This window comes from Malaya genurostris, chromosome 2 (genome assembly GCF_030247185.1).
Source record: "Malaya genurostris strain Urasoe2022 chromosome 2, Malgen_1.1, whole genome shotgun sequence".
In the NCBI taxonomy this organism is placed as follows: domain Eukaryota; kingdom Metazoa; phylum Arthropoda; class Insecta; order Diptera; family Culicidae; genus Malaya; species Malaya genurostris.
The window spans coordinates 254,691,424-254,707,692 of NC_080571.1; the positions used below are offsets into that span (position 1 = coordinate 254,691,424).

At 36.6% G+C, this 16,269-nt stretch overlaps 1 protein-coding gene across 1 annotated transcript in view; it reads right to left on the reverse strand.

Annotated features, from left to right (window-relative positions):
• LOC131429552 (mucin-2) overlaps positions 1-5,898 on the reverse strand; it is a 492,050-nt gene extending 486,152 nt beyond the window's left edge. Inside the window, exon 1 of the mRNA XM_058593748.1 lies at positions 4,787-5,898. Coding sequence (XP_058449731.1) covers positions 4,787-4,847 — 61 coding nt within the window. The 5' untranslated portion in view covers positions 4,848-5,898. The remainder of the gene's footprint in view (positions 1-4,786) is intronic.
• Positions 5,899-16,269: the final 10,371 nt, after the last annotated feature.

Below are 16,269 nucleotides of genomic sequence, written 5' to 3' on the forward strand. Positions count from 1 at the left end.
GTGAAGGATTCAAAAATTACTCGATACATTTTACGGCTCAAAAGATAATTGTGGCAGTTTTGATGGCCAATATGTAACACATTCTTCGCAATGAAATCAATTTTTTGGCAAAACACTGGAATAAAAATTAATAGGCTATACAGAAATAAGTTAGTTCTCTTTGTTAGGGAGACTTGAGGCTGCATTTTGATTCACCTCTAATACAAAAAAAAGTTTGAGTCCTCTTCTTGGAATATATATTTGATGAAATTATAGGCTTTCATCAAATATTTATTCAAAGAAGAGGATTCAAACTCATTTTTGTATTGTCTATTAGTTTTTATTGTAACCTGTTTTTGATTACAAGCCCTATGTCAACGAATAAGAGGAACATCGTTAACTGACACACAGGTGCTAAAAATTTTCTACCAAACGCTGTACAAGACTTAAAGAGTAATGTAAAGAAGAAGGTACGTGCATTTGGATATGGTATTGAAAATGAATAAGACGAACAGGAAAAAAGTGAAACTATATCATTGATTTGATTTCCTGAAAGATTGGAAATAACCGTCTGAATAAATGAGTTTTACTAAATATTTTCCTTCGATGCAATTCGAGTCCGTACTCCCTTTAAGTTACAAGAAGTGAGCGAATAGAAAGACAATGAAAATGAAAGAATTTTCCTAGTTTCTATGTTAAGATCAAGATGTGAAATTGTTTCAAGGCTTGTAGAAAAATTAATTATTCATGAATTGAGTTATTCCATAAATGGGTAACAAGTCATAATACTTAACATTTTCCTAGTTGAATAGTGTTTTGCACACGTCTACTGAATTACAAACCAATTGTTTTGTACGAATGGTGAGATTAATTCGACACATAAAAGATTCTTAAAATGAGCGATCGTATCTTTGCACTTTCCTCAAATCGTAGTAACATGTAAAAAGTTTTTTCTGTGTGTTTTTAAATTAAAATTTTAAAATAACCCGAAAAAATTAAATTATCAAAAAACGAATGTTAAATTTTCTCGCAATATTTTTGTTCTAAACTTGTTAAAACCTATAGTTCACATAATTTTCTTATCTGCCTTGTTCGAAAAAGAATAAGCTACAAGTTGAAGGCATTTGCCAAACCTTGAAGTTTTTGGTAAGCAATAAAACTACGATATAATGCGACAGATCAAAAACAACAAATTTCTTCCCGTACGAGAATATTTTTAGAATACGCCTATAAATAAGTTTGGCTGTAGTTTCTGTAGTAGAAATGACTGAAAAATCGTCTATCGAATCAACGTCATATGTTGGTTTTTATAACAGATTACAATAGAAACATTACAAAAAAGGGCGTTTTCCTTTTTTTTTCAGCTTATACATTTTCAGAGTTTCCAATCGTTTTTTTTCAACGTAGTTTTGATTTGAAGTTTTGCACTTAGAGTCTATTCAATGGGACATTATTACCAAGAATTAAATCGCTTTAGAAGAAAATAAATTGCAGGCAACTCATTATACTGGATTACTTATAGGTAGTAACTTGGAATGTCAATGCATTTCCTGTGTTTGTTTGCTATACAAATTTAAGTGATAGCTTAAAAGGCCAGAAGAATTCTTTTCCTTGATCATGGTCTAATGAAGAGTACGAATTATTTTTCTATACTTCTAAACTTCCAGCTACGTCTAGTGGGTTTCAAATTTGTCTTAATATTATTATATCATTTGTCGTAAGTTCATGATAGGTTCAATAGAGGTAGGTGGAACTATCAATTAAAAACTGTACCAGGATCTTCAAAAGACCACACAGATAATTTGAAAAGATCCGGAATCTATAAAATCTCGTGTTCCCGCTACGAAAAAAATACAATGGACAAAAGGAAAGGAGGCTAGACATCCGTTTCCATTAGCACATGGCAGAAATTTCAAAAGCTTTCAAAGATTTAGAAAAATTATTTCAAATAGCTAAACATGCGAAACAGTGTTTTTTTTGTTTGGCAAAATCGTGGCAGCGACCACGATATCTCTACTGATTTTCGTGATTTTGTTTTCAATTTGTCGTACTCGTGCACTTGAACAATTTTTCGTTCATTTAAAAATTTTTGATTGTTTGCAATAAATTTTTGTTGAATATTTTGAACACCTGAAAATCGATGTTTTCAATGGAAATACTGTTTTCTTTTACCTTTTATTTTTTCAATAATCTTTTAACTGTTTTGAATTCAGATAAGAGGTTCTCCTTGAAGAGTGTTCACCACAAAGCATTACAAAAAATTAGCTTCGGGAAGCCCTTTTTTGTATAGTTTGATATTACCAACAAACTGTCCTTTTCGTTTTCAAACAACAAATCCCAAAACCCTTAAAAATCACCAAACTTGGATCACATTTTCCCCTCAATTTTTTTTTGTATATCATTAATTATTTGTTTGGACTTGACATTTCAAAGTTCTAATGAATAACGGTTGTCTTGGAATCTAGAAAAATGAAAGGACTTCTATGGAGGATTACCAAAACACCATCCGAAGGCGAAATGTAAAAAAAAGTTATGTGCGCTTAGCACTAAACTGGTACCCATGCGAGACCAGAACCCCTGAAATAACACTATCTCTTTCTTTCGTCATAAGCCAATAACTTTTTTTCTTAAACCAAACAATAATCACATTATCAAATTAAAAGGCTTGGAATTGCCATGGTTTGATCAAGCAAAATAATTAGGTTTAATGTATGACAAAAAAACTCACTTTCAAGGATCACATGGAAGGAATCCAGGCAAAGTGTAATAAATGTATCAAATGTTTATATCCTCTTATAAACAGAAATTTTAAGCTCTGCCTAAAGAACAAATTATTAATTCAGAATAAAGTTCTGCAAATGATTTTTAAGCGTCCTCCCTGGTTTAGTACAAATGATTCACACAGACTCACTAGTATAGAACCATTTGATATAATGTCACATAATATTATAAGCAAATTACGCTCTCTGTATTAATTAGTAAGTTAGTATATAAGTTCCTTTTCCCCATTACATAACACAAGTAGGTTTACAATTTTTTCTACACAAAAATCACAGAATTGCGGAAGAAAATGATGTCTTAATGGTAATAAATAAATTATGAATATAATTGGGCTGAAAAGTCACCACTTTTGGCTGAACACCCAATTTAAGTCTAACTTATATTTAAGTTTAACTTATATTTCAATGAATATATATATATACAACCACTATCTCTTGACAGCCAGCACGCTGTCAGTAAGTGTCGTTCTCTCGGTACTTCAGTATAAACAAGCGTAAAACGGTTTATGTTGAACTGTTAGGGGGCGCTGAACTTAAACTGATATTTAAACAAAAAGAAAAATAATGAATTTTACAATTGAGTTATTTTGTTGTGATAAAAAAAACCGTTTATTCAATTAACATTTTCAAAACGAAATTAAAGTTATTAAATTTTTCGTAAAAGAGAAACAAATGAAAACCTGTCCAAAATAATTTAATTATGTTAAGGCAATCATCCAAGTATTACGCGCACGGGTGGTTTTAGGAAATTTTAGATGGAAATTTTGTAAAATTTGCTAAAACCAAAAACATACAGAACTTTTATCCACCTGCAGGGCAAACATGGTTGAAAATTATGAAGGATTTTCCGAGTGTTATCAAAAATAGCTCTGAAAAAAATGATTGTTTTTGTGATCTTTCACAATTATTTGGATAAATGATGCGATGATATGATGTTTCTTTTTCGAATAAACCTTATTTAAACAGCAAGGATTACATTCAGAGACATTTTTGGAAAGGCTTTTAACGCCTTTCATAGAAAATCAACGAATTTCATATAACCGATTTCGTTGTATTTTGACGATTTGGAAGTACTAATTTAATATTATTTAATTATTTCGCAACGATGCTAATTCAATCTATAAACGGAATAATGTTCGTTTTGTAAAGTTTTCTTAGTTTTCCACAGAATAAGATCAATTTTGCAATGAATTGAAGAAAATCCGCTTCAGTTTGAATGTGTGTAATAATTGTGAAAGATCACAAAAACATTAATTTTTCAGAGCTACACTCGGAAAATCCTTAAAATTTTTCATTAATTTTTGCCCTGCAGATACATGAAAGTTTATTCAAAGGTCTGTATGTTTTTTCTTTTCTCAAATTTTTCAAAATTTCCATCGAAAATTTCCTAAAACCACCCACGCGCATGGTACTTGGACAACGGCCTTAAGCTCGTTGGTTTTCTGTTCAACTATTTATGAATAAATAAATCTTTGAAGTGTAAAAGATACTCAAATTCTGTTTTTTTTCTAATTTCCTAGGAAAACATACCACTGAAGTAAAAATGATAAATTTAAAATGATTATAAATCATAGTTGAGTTATGAACCCGCCAATGTAAAAACCAATAAGCTGAAGTTCAAGTATAAGGAAACAAAAATTCTTGAATACACATCGAACTTCTCAAACGAAAATATTTAGTCTGGGATTAAGTTTTTTTTAATTTATAGGAATAAACCACGATCTGTGATCCAGAAGGGAATGGGCTCTGGCATCGTAAAATAATGCTGGAAGGAATCCGTATTTTATCAATTTTCAGTTTAGGTTATAAAAACTCAATTGAAACAAGTTTTGTGGGGATTTCTTAAACACTAAACTCATAAGTAGCTATGTATTCTTTTTGAGAAGTTATCACATATATTTCAAACACGTTCCGCTCAAAGACCACATCACAAAAGATTCCACCAACAAGCGACGAACTCCCTTTCATCGGAACCACACGACAATCGAGCACCCGCGCAACAGCAGTAACACCTGGTTTCAGCCTACCTTGATTGAACAGCAGAACCAGGCACGAAAGCCACAGTACTCCAGCTTTGAACTCGATCATGGTGACGATGATGTTCTAGTGGTGGCTGCTATTTCACCCAGAGGAGATTCCAGAAAGTGCAGATAGACAAAAAAACAACGACCGCCTCCTCTCCGTCTGGGGCCACAATTGACACAATTTGTTCCACTTCCTGTTTTCTATCACTTCACTGCACAAATTCCACCAGCTAGTTAGCTATTGTGGCAGCGGCTATCTCAGCAAAAATTCACTGTGAAATTTTTTTTTTCTATTCCACCGAAGAAAATCTCCCCTTTCACAATACTTCTTCGCTAGCCATAAACTTTTCCGCACAATGTGCTACGCTACAATGCGTAAAAAAATAGAAACAATCAATCACACTCTGGCAAAAGAAGCACCCACTCTGCAGCCACTATCTTTTTTTTGCCGCTGAACGATGATCCAGATTATTCAAATTTTTCCATTCGCATCGTTTGGAAAAAGACTTCCTTTTCCGGGCACTGAGCACAGACCGAACAAACTGCAGATTTTCTCCACTTTTGGGCACTCGGATCGTTGTTGTATTGCGGACGAGAAAATCTGGTTGGTCCTGCAATATCCTCCTCATGTACGAAATTTTTATTTATATCTCCGCCACGGACTACGGGATCGTAATTGAAAAGCACGGACTACTATTATTACTAATTCACATCATTTCCAAACCGACATCAGTAATCTGCGCGCGTCCTGTTTCTGTATCTGTTCCTGTCACATTCCAATCCTTTGCAGATGTTTTCTTGCCTGCTCTTCTATCTTTTACGAAACCGAGCGAAAACCAAACAATCCTCCAGCTAGGAAACTTCAGAACTTCTAATTGAACCGAAATAAAACTCACTCACAAGCTGAAACCGTGGTTAAAGACTTGAACTACTGAATCGATTCCAAAACGGCTGATTGGTCGTGCAAGAAATGCCTAGGAACGGTTTATTGGGCAAAGGGAAACAAAACCCGCTCCAGTGCTTCTCATGCGAGCACTTCTCTTAAACTAATTTCATTACGGCCAGTAATTTGCGGAGTTGCTGTTTGGCTTGGTTGAAACTGCTGTGCGCACTACCCTCGGTCCGCGGTAGTCACACTTGAAACGAAAGGAAAATCTTGGAGCGAACACGACACGACGCTCTCTCAGCTGACAGAAACCGAAAGCTGTACGACGCCACCGACAACGACGACGACGATGACGACGCAAGGTAACAAATCAAAAAGGAAAAGGAACATTGAAAATAATGAAGCAAATAAAACCACCGCAACGCAGCAGAGTATAACCACCCGGTTAGCTACTACCGATCCGAAAGCTTGCTCTAGTTGAGAGAATGACTTTTCCGCCACCTGAACAAAACCTCCCCCAACACGGGTGAACACGAGAGACTCGAGAGGTCTCCGCAAAGTTTCTGCTCTTACGAGTAAGACCCCAAACTCATTCTGTTGTTTGCTCTCCCGAAAAAGCTTCCAACCATTCGGTTCGGCAGCGAGAGGTCTGTCAAACTCACCACCGCATAGAAGGAATGCGCAAAGCTTACCGCATCAGCTGACGAAAGAAAAAAAATAGAAACGAAACCGAAACCTTACCGTGGTGAGTTTTTTCCCCTCCGGAACTGGACCGAAGGTATGCTAGGCGTGGTGGGGATCACACGATACAGTGTGGAAGTATGGAACTTTACCTTGCACCGGTTGTTTTACTTTCGCAGCGTTGGCGGTGTTTGCTCTACCGGTGAGTATGTGTGTGACTGAAACAAAAAATACTCCACTATCGTTTGACGTAATGAAATTAAAATGTAACCGCTGGATTACTGTGCTTTGCTTTAGAGACCCGCGAGATGAACCTCTGCGGGACTGGTGTTTGGATTTTTGGAAATAGTAAGATAGCTATTCTATTTCATCTTGTATTAGCTTGTCGTCCAGAAGTACCCACGAGTGATCCCTAAATTTGTTCGTGAGCACAAAACTTGCTCATTCAGAGGTTTTGATTACTGCTGACCGTTTTATGCTAAGGTAATAAAAAGTACTCAGATTATTTTTTGAAATGCGACAAATTAACGAAAACCTATATTGCTCGAATTTCATGTTTAATTATCTTAAGAACAATTACAACATAGAGAACTAAGAGGAAATGTATTGTATTTGAGCTAGAAAATCAAACTCTTGTGTTGAATATCTATTTAACACAAAACATTTGAAGTTTTATGAATACTTTTTTATTGATTTTGCTGTTACTTCTTTAATTTGAATAAGGATTCTTAAATTTTAAGAAATGTTACTTTTAATATTATACTTATCAAGTTAGTTGATATTACTGCTCTGGTAACTGTTGTGTTATTGAAAAAGCTCAAGCGCGTGTTATATTGTGACACTTCTCGTATGGTCGACAATCAGTGATATAAGCTAGAGAGAAATTGAATATGTGACCCGTTTAGATATATATGTTCTTACGAACGTTTATATGAATTTGAAAAATCAATTGTGTAACTCAATTAGTTGCACTGACGAGTCTAAGACGAAACGTAAAGAACAGTAAAACCGGTTATATGCCCTAAGCACAAACATAGGCTAACCCCTAAACGAAGTTTTGAATTGATGTTTAGAAAATCATAACACACATAATTGCTAACGAATAAGTTTTATATTTGATTTACAACAACCTCTCATGTCTCGAAAATGAGTTACAAAAAATTTTGTATGTATGAATAAATGATAATTCTAAATATTGTAATGATCGCTCGTCTATTTGTGAATGAAAATACGACAGCGAAATACATTTTTATGGTGAAACATGTAGTTGTACGCATCAGTTCGCTTTCTCATCTCATCCAAGTCAGTCGATAGAACAAAACTGTGGGATATGATATATCAAAGAAGGCGTTGGAATAAACGCGTAGAAGAATCAACAGTGAGTTGCCTCACTTTTGGAATCAGACAGTCTTCAAGGTAAGTCCAATCATATATTTACTGGTCCCGTATGTTGGGTGATTCTCTGGAGATATTAGCAATTCACATTGGCGACCATGGCAGCAATTCTGTCTTAAAACCTGCGATAAAAAGAAACATTTACATAAAATAAATGCTTTGTAAATGAGGATCACCCAACATCAAATGAGAAAAATTAATAAGAAACAAAAGTTTCCGTGCCACGAATGCTCCAGAATGGGCACACGTATCGAGCGTGGTTAGATACAAAAGAACTTGCTTTTGTATAGCTTTCGCAACGTTTACCACGTGCATATAGTAAATTATTTGGATTGGGACAACCAATTTTCAATTTACTATACAAAAAAACTGGAGCCATCAAAATGCGTAGTTCGAGACGACCGCTAGCGTGCACCTGTGGTGATGATCGGGATGACCACCGTTGTTGGAAAAAAGTCGCATGGTTCGGGACGGCCATGAAATATCAACAGTATGCAGTAACCTTAACAACGTAAACAGTTAATGGTTACCATAGTAACGAATTGGTGTAATACTAGAATTTCTACAATTCTTATGTGCAAAGCTTTGTCGGGACGACTAACAAGATACAAAATTACAAGCGAAGTTCGAGACGACCGTATAGTGGCAAATGTGGCGTTGTTCGGGATGACCGCAAAGCGACAAGAGTGGCGTTGTTCGAGACGACCGCCAATAATGAAAATGTGCCATATGATTCGGGACGATCACGTGCTATCAATAATTCACAGTTTCCATAGAAACGCGAAGTTTGTTGTTACCATAACAACGACATAGTCCATCGTTGTTATTTTTTTTTTCTTCGCAACGAAAAATTATAGTCAGAATGAATGATTTAAAAACATCTGTTTCATTGTGTTGCAGAATTTGCACGGTGACTTCAAACATTTTACGTTTAAATCATGTCAGGATCGGATTGGGTTTCTCCTCGCGAGAGTGATTATGAAAACGACACCGATATGGAGAGCGATATCCTTTCCTCGTCCATCGAATCGTAAGTGTAAATGAATCTATTTATTTTCCTCTCTTCGTTCATTGGTTCATTCTAACTCATAGTGGTTCAGCGGAAGTTTGTGAGTCCGAACAGAGTGACACTGATGGATCAGAAGACGTCAGAATGCCTGCGACAATCGAGAAGTCGGGACAAACAGAGATTCAGAACAGCAATAGTTCTGTTCCATTGCAAACTAGTTCTACAGAATCGGATGCACGCAATGCTGATGTATCCTATAACATCGATAAAGAAGTCACAAATGAACGACTCAATCGTATGGAAAGAATATTAACCCAGTTAGTGGAATCATTACACCCAAAAAACCAACGGCCTCTGTTAAACAACGATGCTGATAAAAGTTGGAGTTGCGCTCGTAATGCAGCAAACTCAGCCATTTCAACCGAGACAGGTAGTATTCATTGGGAACACATAAAGCCTTTTCCCCCCAACGTACCGGCAAACAAAATGTGGGAAACGTGGAGTCGCTATATCGAAAATTTCGAAATAGCATCCTCACTGAGCAATGCACGAGATCCCGTCCGTCGTACACAACTGTTGTATATCTCCATGGGTGAACAATTACAGAATATTGTACAAGCTGCAAAACTAAGACCCAGTCTCGAGGATCCAAACTGCTATTCGATTCTGGTAGGAAATATAGAAAGTTACTTGCGGTCAATGATCGATACAGCAGCAGAGCACGAAGCTTTTTCCGGGATGCACCAAGAAAAGAATGAAACCGTGGTTTCATTTCATGCACGGTTAATGGGAAAGGTGAGACTGTGCGGCTACAGTGAATCGGATCAAGAGCGATTCGTTCGAGCGCAAATGTTAAAAGGAATGACTAATCGTGATCTCGCTAAGGCGGCAAGAACATATGGACATGACATAAACTTTTTGGTTCAATCTGCTACGCGAGAAGAGGCCTATAAAGCCGAAACTGTAATGCAGGATAGCTTGAATGTTGCAGCGGTGAGTAGAAATGGGAAAAAAATAATCAACTCGAATCGAAAGCGGCAAATAAGTGAAGAAGGTTCGAGGGCACTTATAAAACGCAGTTATAGTAGCGACAATCTAGGCGAAGGAAGAAGGAAACGCTGTTCCAGGTGCAACCGTCATGCTCACAAGAATTCACCTTGCCCCGCAATTAATCGTACATGTAATACATGTGGATTGAGAGGTCATTTTTCCGTGACTTGTCGAAAAAAGCGAGTAGACCAAATTCAGGCCAGGATCGATCAGACTGAGTCTAATGACGAAGAAGATAAAACGCAGGTATGAATATTTAACTATAATAAAATAAAGAATATCAAGTAGTTAGTAACTTGTTTCTCATTTTTTGTTGGCTGCTCTCACCCCAATTCTTGTAGCAAGTAAATAGTCTCTCGATCAATGACGTAATAGTTGATTGCCGTGTAGGTGAAGCTTGCACTATTAAGTTTTTAATCGACTCTGGATCAGATGTAAATGTCATTGGCGGGAACGACTGGATTCAGTTAAAAGAGAAATATGAACTAGGAATTGTAAAATTAGAACCAATTAAAATTACAGAGCATCAAAATTTACGAGCCTACGCCTCATCGCAACCAATGAAAGTTGCTGTCGTATTCAGAGCTAAAATAGAACCAGTTACAGTAGGAAAACCACCAGTGCTTGCCGAATTCGTAGTCATCAATGAGGGACGTCGTTCACTTCTTGGTAGATCAACTGCAAGTGACATGCGTTTGTTACTAGTTGGAGCTTCCGTGAACAATTGCGAGAAATCATGTCCAAGCGAGTTATTTCCAAAAATGCCAAATGTAAAAGTAAAGTTCAGCATTGATAAATCAATCCCTCCAGTAAGAAATGCGTATTACAATGTTCCGGCAGCTTATCGAGAGGGAGCAAGGAAACGTTTGCAATGCATGGAATCGCAAGGCATAATTGAAAAAGTCAAACATGCACCAGAGTGGATCAGTGGAATGTCAGCTGTTGCAAAAGGAAAGGGGGATTTCCGCTTAGTAGTAAACATGCGCGCCCCAAATAAGGCAATCAAACGAGAATACTTTCGACTTCCACTAATTGATGAGATGAAAGTAAAACTGCATGGAGCTAAATATTTTTCCAAATTGGATTTAACTAGTGCCTTTTATCATCTGGAATTGTCAAAAGAATCTCGAGAACTGACAACATTCATTTCTGAAAGCGGAATGTATCGATTCACCAGGCTCATGTTTGGTGTCAATTGCGCTCCTGAAATCTTCCAAAGAGAAATGACCAGAATTTTGAAGGAGGTGAAAAATATCATAATTTACATCGATGATTTTCTCGTATATGCAGAAAATTTAATCGAACTTCGTAACACCGTTGCGCAAGTATTACAAATACTTCGAGCAAACAATTTAACACTAAATATGGCAAAATGTGAACTGGATAAGACGAGTATCGATTTTTTGGGTCATGTGTTAGATCAAAATGGCTTCCATATTAATGAAAGCAAAATAAGAGACATACAGAAGTTTCGACAACCTGCTACTGCATCCGAATTACGAAGCTTTCTCGGCCTTGCGTCATTCATAAGTCCTTATATTAAGCATGTTTCTGACATTACTAGTCCATTATGGGCTGTCGCTACAACGAATACCTGGAAATGGGGATTGGAGCAAAAGAAAGCGTTCGAGTGCACTAAAGAAAAGATCATCCATTGTACCAACACACTGGGTTATTTTTCAGAAAATGACAAAACTGTGCTATACATAGATGCTTCTCCTGTTGCGCTTGGAGCTGTACTGGTTCAGGAAAATAAATATAAAACACCTCGCATAATCAGTTTTGCATCCAAAGCTTTAACAACAACAGAAAAAAAATATGCACAAAACCAACGAGAAGCACTGGGCGCTGTGTGGGGTGTTGAACGGTTTTCGTACTTTCTTCTCGGAAGAGATTTTGTGCTACGCACCGATGCAAAAGGAATAACGTTTATCTTGGAACGGCAGCGCGAAGATTCAAAAAGAGCTTTGACCAGAGCAGACGGATGGGCACTAAGATTGAGTCCATATAGCTACACAGTGGAATACGTACGGGGCAGAGATAATATAGCTGATCCATCATCACGGTTATATGATGGTATTGATGGACCATTTGAAGAAGATAATAGCCCCTGGGAAGTAGCAACACTAGAAGCTAACTCTGTAAAATTTCTTACTGAACAAGAACTGAAAGAAGCAACTGCAGGCGATGAGCAGTTACAACAAGTAGCCATTGCACTAGAATCCGGTAAATGGCCAAAACACCTTCGAAGATTTCAATTAGTATCGACTGATCTTTCAATTCATGATGGTATCATCACTAAAAATAGCTGTGCAGTAATACCTCTAAAACTCCGGGAAAAAACGTTAGAGGTATCCCATACAGGGCACCCACTAGCGGCCAAGCTGAAGAGTATATTGCGAGAGCGTGTATGGTGGCCAGGTATGCCAACTGATGCAGAAAAATGGGTATCGTCTTGCGAAGTATGTGCAGCTAACGGCAGACCAGAAAAACCGACTCCGATGAACAGAATTTTGGCCCCGAAAACAGTATGGGAAACTATAGCGCTGGATTTTAACGGACCGTATCAAAGATTCGGGGGGATTTCTGTTTTAGTTATAGTGGACTATCGCTCTCGATATTTAATCGCTCGAGCAGTAAAGTCTACTTGTTTCGAAATCACTAAGCGCATCCTTGAAGAAATTTTTCAAAGAGAAGGGTTTCCAAAAAGCATTAAAACAGATAACGGTCCTCCGTTCAGTGGAGAAGACTATAGAAACTATTGCACAGAGAGAGGAATTAACACCATATATTCAACACCATTGTTTCCTCAACAAAATGGTCTTGTTGAAAACTATATGAAAATTATTAACAAAGCAATGGCTATAGCATCTGCTAATGGAACCAACTTCCAGACAGAACTACAAGACGCGATCAATGCTCACAACGCAGCATCCCATGCAATTACCAAAATTCCACCGGAAGAAGTAATGCTTGGTCGTAAGATCAAGCGTGGTCTTCCTCTTCTTTGTCACACTAGGACTAATCACAATGAAAAATTATTAGACGCATTGGATAAAAAAGCCAAATTACAGGCAAAATATCGCGAAGACACAAAACGCTGCGCAAGGAAGTGTAAAATTCTGCCAGGGGATAACGTAATTATCGAACGAATTACACGCGCTAAAGGAGATTCAAGATTTAGTACAAAACGTTACACGGTGTTAAAAGAAACAAACGGTAATCTGCTCTTAAGCGATAAGGAAGGTCAAATATTAAGACGACACGTTTCCCAGACAAAAAAAGTTGGCTTATGGCGGGGAAAAGAAAAACAAAAACAGAATGTATTGGAAAAACAAATTCGACCGAGTAGAGAACATAAAGTTCCGGATTACTTACGGAATTATGTTTTAGTAATTGAAAAAGAAATGGCTTATCATAAGGTTCAAAAGATGAACGGCTAAAAAAAAAGTAAAATAAGGAAAAATACATACGTTTCTGGTGTACGAAAAAAAACATTTTTGTATTCCATTTCTTTTTTTCTCAGATTGCATATTTCCTTCGTTATTTGTATATACAAATATATTGTGATTCCCACTATCAGAATACTACTCGAAGAAACCTAGTAACGAAAAAAAAATATATACTAAATAATAAATAAATAAACTAACCTTTATTGAAAAATAAGCAGCAGACGCGAAACTGTTTATTAACCGTTAACATTTTACATTGAATAAACGACAGTTGTCATTAACTGTCATTTTCGGTCGCATTCAGAGATAACGTTGCCAGGTATACCGATTTATCGGTATTTATACAAATATTTGACCTCTATACCGCAATACAGATATGTACTCCCAAAATACCGATAATTCACAGATCGTACAGATAGATACCGATTTTCGTTGATAGCATAAATAGACAGGAGAAAAGGTTGCTACGAGTCCTTTCTGAGATTCTGATACCGATATGATACAGATAGATTTTTGTGCCGAATACTGATTTTTAGAAAAATGACCTGGCAACGCTGTTCAGAGAATTATTTTCAGGATATGTATGTGTATGCCCTGCAAAACTTTCGAACATCACAGTGACGTTAATAAGCAAGGGTGTAAAAACATAATACAAATAAAAAAGGGCAATATTTGAGTCTCACATTATTTGCACATGATTCAATTCCCATTTGCATCAATTTCATGTTTTTTTTTAAATAATAATAATAAATAAAAAATTATGACATATTAAAATATGTTAATTTTTTTTCCGGGAGGAGAAGGGAAATGTGGGATATGATATATCAAAGAAGGCGTTGGAATAAACGCGTAGAAGAATCAACAGTGAGTTGCCTCACTTTTGGAATCAGACAGTCTTCAAGGTAAGTCCAATCATATATTTACTGGTCCCGTATGTTGGGTGATTCTCTGGAGATATTAGCAATTCACAAAAACCGCTTACGTTCGGGACAGAAACCAAGTACAGTATTGTGTAGTGAACAATAGAAAGACCTCGAAATGAGTGAACCAAACGAACAAAAGCTACCACCGACACGAAAGAATACAATTGTTGTTGACTTCAGACAGTGTAAAATTTGACCTTCGATACGAGAACTTGAAGGTTTACTTAAGGAGCAAATGCATCTTGACATTAGACGTGTGCATTTACTTCAATGCAATAAGACCAATAATGTTGTTTACATCCAGTTCTATAAAGAGTTGGATGCAATTCAATTCGCAAAAGACAATAATAATGTGCACTATGTGGAGCATGAAAATATCAAGTACAACATTCCAGTATATATGGAAGATAGTGCTATAGAAGTGCGTCTATCAAAAAAGGCGGGTGGGTAATGTCAGAGACATAACTGGATGTCGTGAATACGAAAACAACTGACATGTTCCTTAACACTTCCGAATATCAATTAGTTGATCAATTGTATGAATTATGCAAGCATTCCCCTTTGCACATTTTCCGCAAAAACAAAGAAGGCTTCACTTTTTATTGAGAGGCTTGTTTCTACCTGATTTCGTTTGTAGCTTTTTCACTAATGGGCGGTCCTAACGGCTATAAAAATATCCGCATTCAGAATTTTAATGTTGATTATTTCATTTCGGATTTGCATAATTTATTGAAAGAAACTATCAATATGCTGAAGGGACTCGTTTCTAGCATTCAGAAAGGTCAAATTGCGTAATTCTCTACGACATTAAACTCTGGAACATTTTTCGCAAAAACAAAGAAGGCTTCACTTGATCTCGTTTACTGTGAGTTTCACACAGCGAAATGTGCACAAATCTAAACAAACTGTTCTAGATTTGCAGTAAACTGAGGATATTTCCCTACGATTTGCGAACAACAAATCCTAATAGTTCTTTAGAAAACTTTTAGAGCCATTAAAACGGCTGATTTTGTGCAATGCTCTCCACCGTTGTTTTTTCACCAATGCTAATGACTGGCAGCTGTGACGTAATCGCTCTTGTCGAAAGCGAAACTAATTGTGCAGACGACACAAAACACATCTGCTCGCAGTGGCGATAGAATCCAAACTGATTCAAGTTTTGTTGAGAGGCTTGTTTCTACCTGTTTTCGTTTGTAGCCTTTTCACTAATGGGCGGTCCTAACGGCTATAAAAATAGCCGCATATAGAATTTTAATGTCGATTATTTCATTTCGGATTTGCATAATTTATTGAAAGAAACTATCAATATGTTGTAGGGATTCGTTTCTAGCATTCACAAGGACCAAATTGAGGAACTCACTGCGATATTCACCACTTCTCGGAACATTTTTCCCGGACGATTTGTTGTACAGCAGCAGATATTTCGTTCTCTTCCTTAGAACGCGTTCTGATTGGCTGGTGTTGACATGGATCAAATGAGACAAGTTTTTCAATAGTGTACTATTGAAATACTTCAATGCTTTTGCTATACACGTTTAAATTGAAAAATTCCGATTCTATTGGTAGTTAGATTATATAAATCCTTCCACAGATCACTGAGCTATGAGCTTTCAAAATACGAGAAAGGCAAACGCGCCATATGAATTATCCTCTTCGATACTCGTTTATACCAAACATTTCAGAAAAGTTTAATTTTGAATTATTTGAGACTATGTCACAAAACTGAAAATTTTATCATAAAATTGTGATCATATTTCCGATGGCATGTCGCAAGAATTATGTTGATTCATTATATACAACAATAGATATTCACGATCAAAAACTTATCACTCTCTCAGAGGGTAAATTTTGAAAAGGCACCCCATAGTAAAGTAAGTCGTATTCACGACAAAAGAAAAGTGGAAGAATTTTTTCCCCGGTATTCTAAATGGCGTACGTTTGTTACGCATGCGCTTGAGGAGGCCTATACTATCTTATGTGACATTCGGTCAGGGTACAAGAATCCCGTGCACATCACTTGTTACCTATGACAATCAGATGGCCACATGTCAATATTGCAAAAAAGCTGTTCACTACGGTAAGCCATGTGA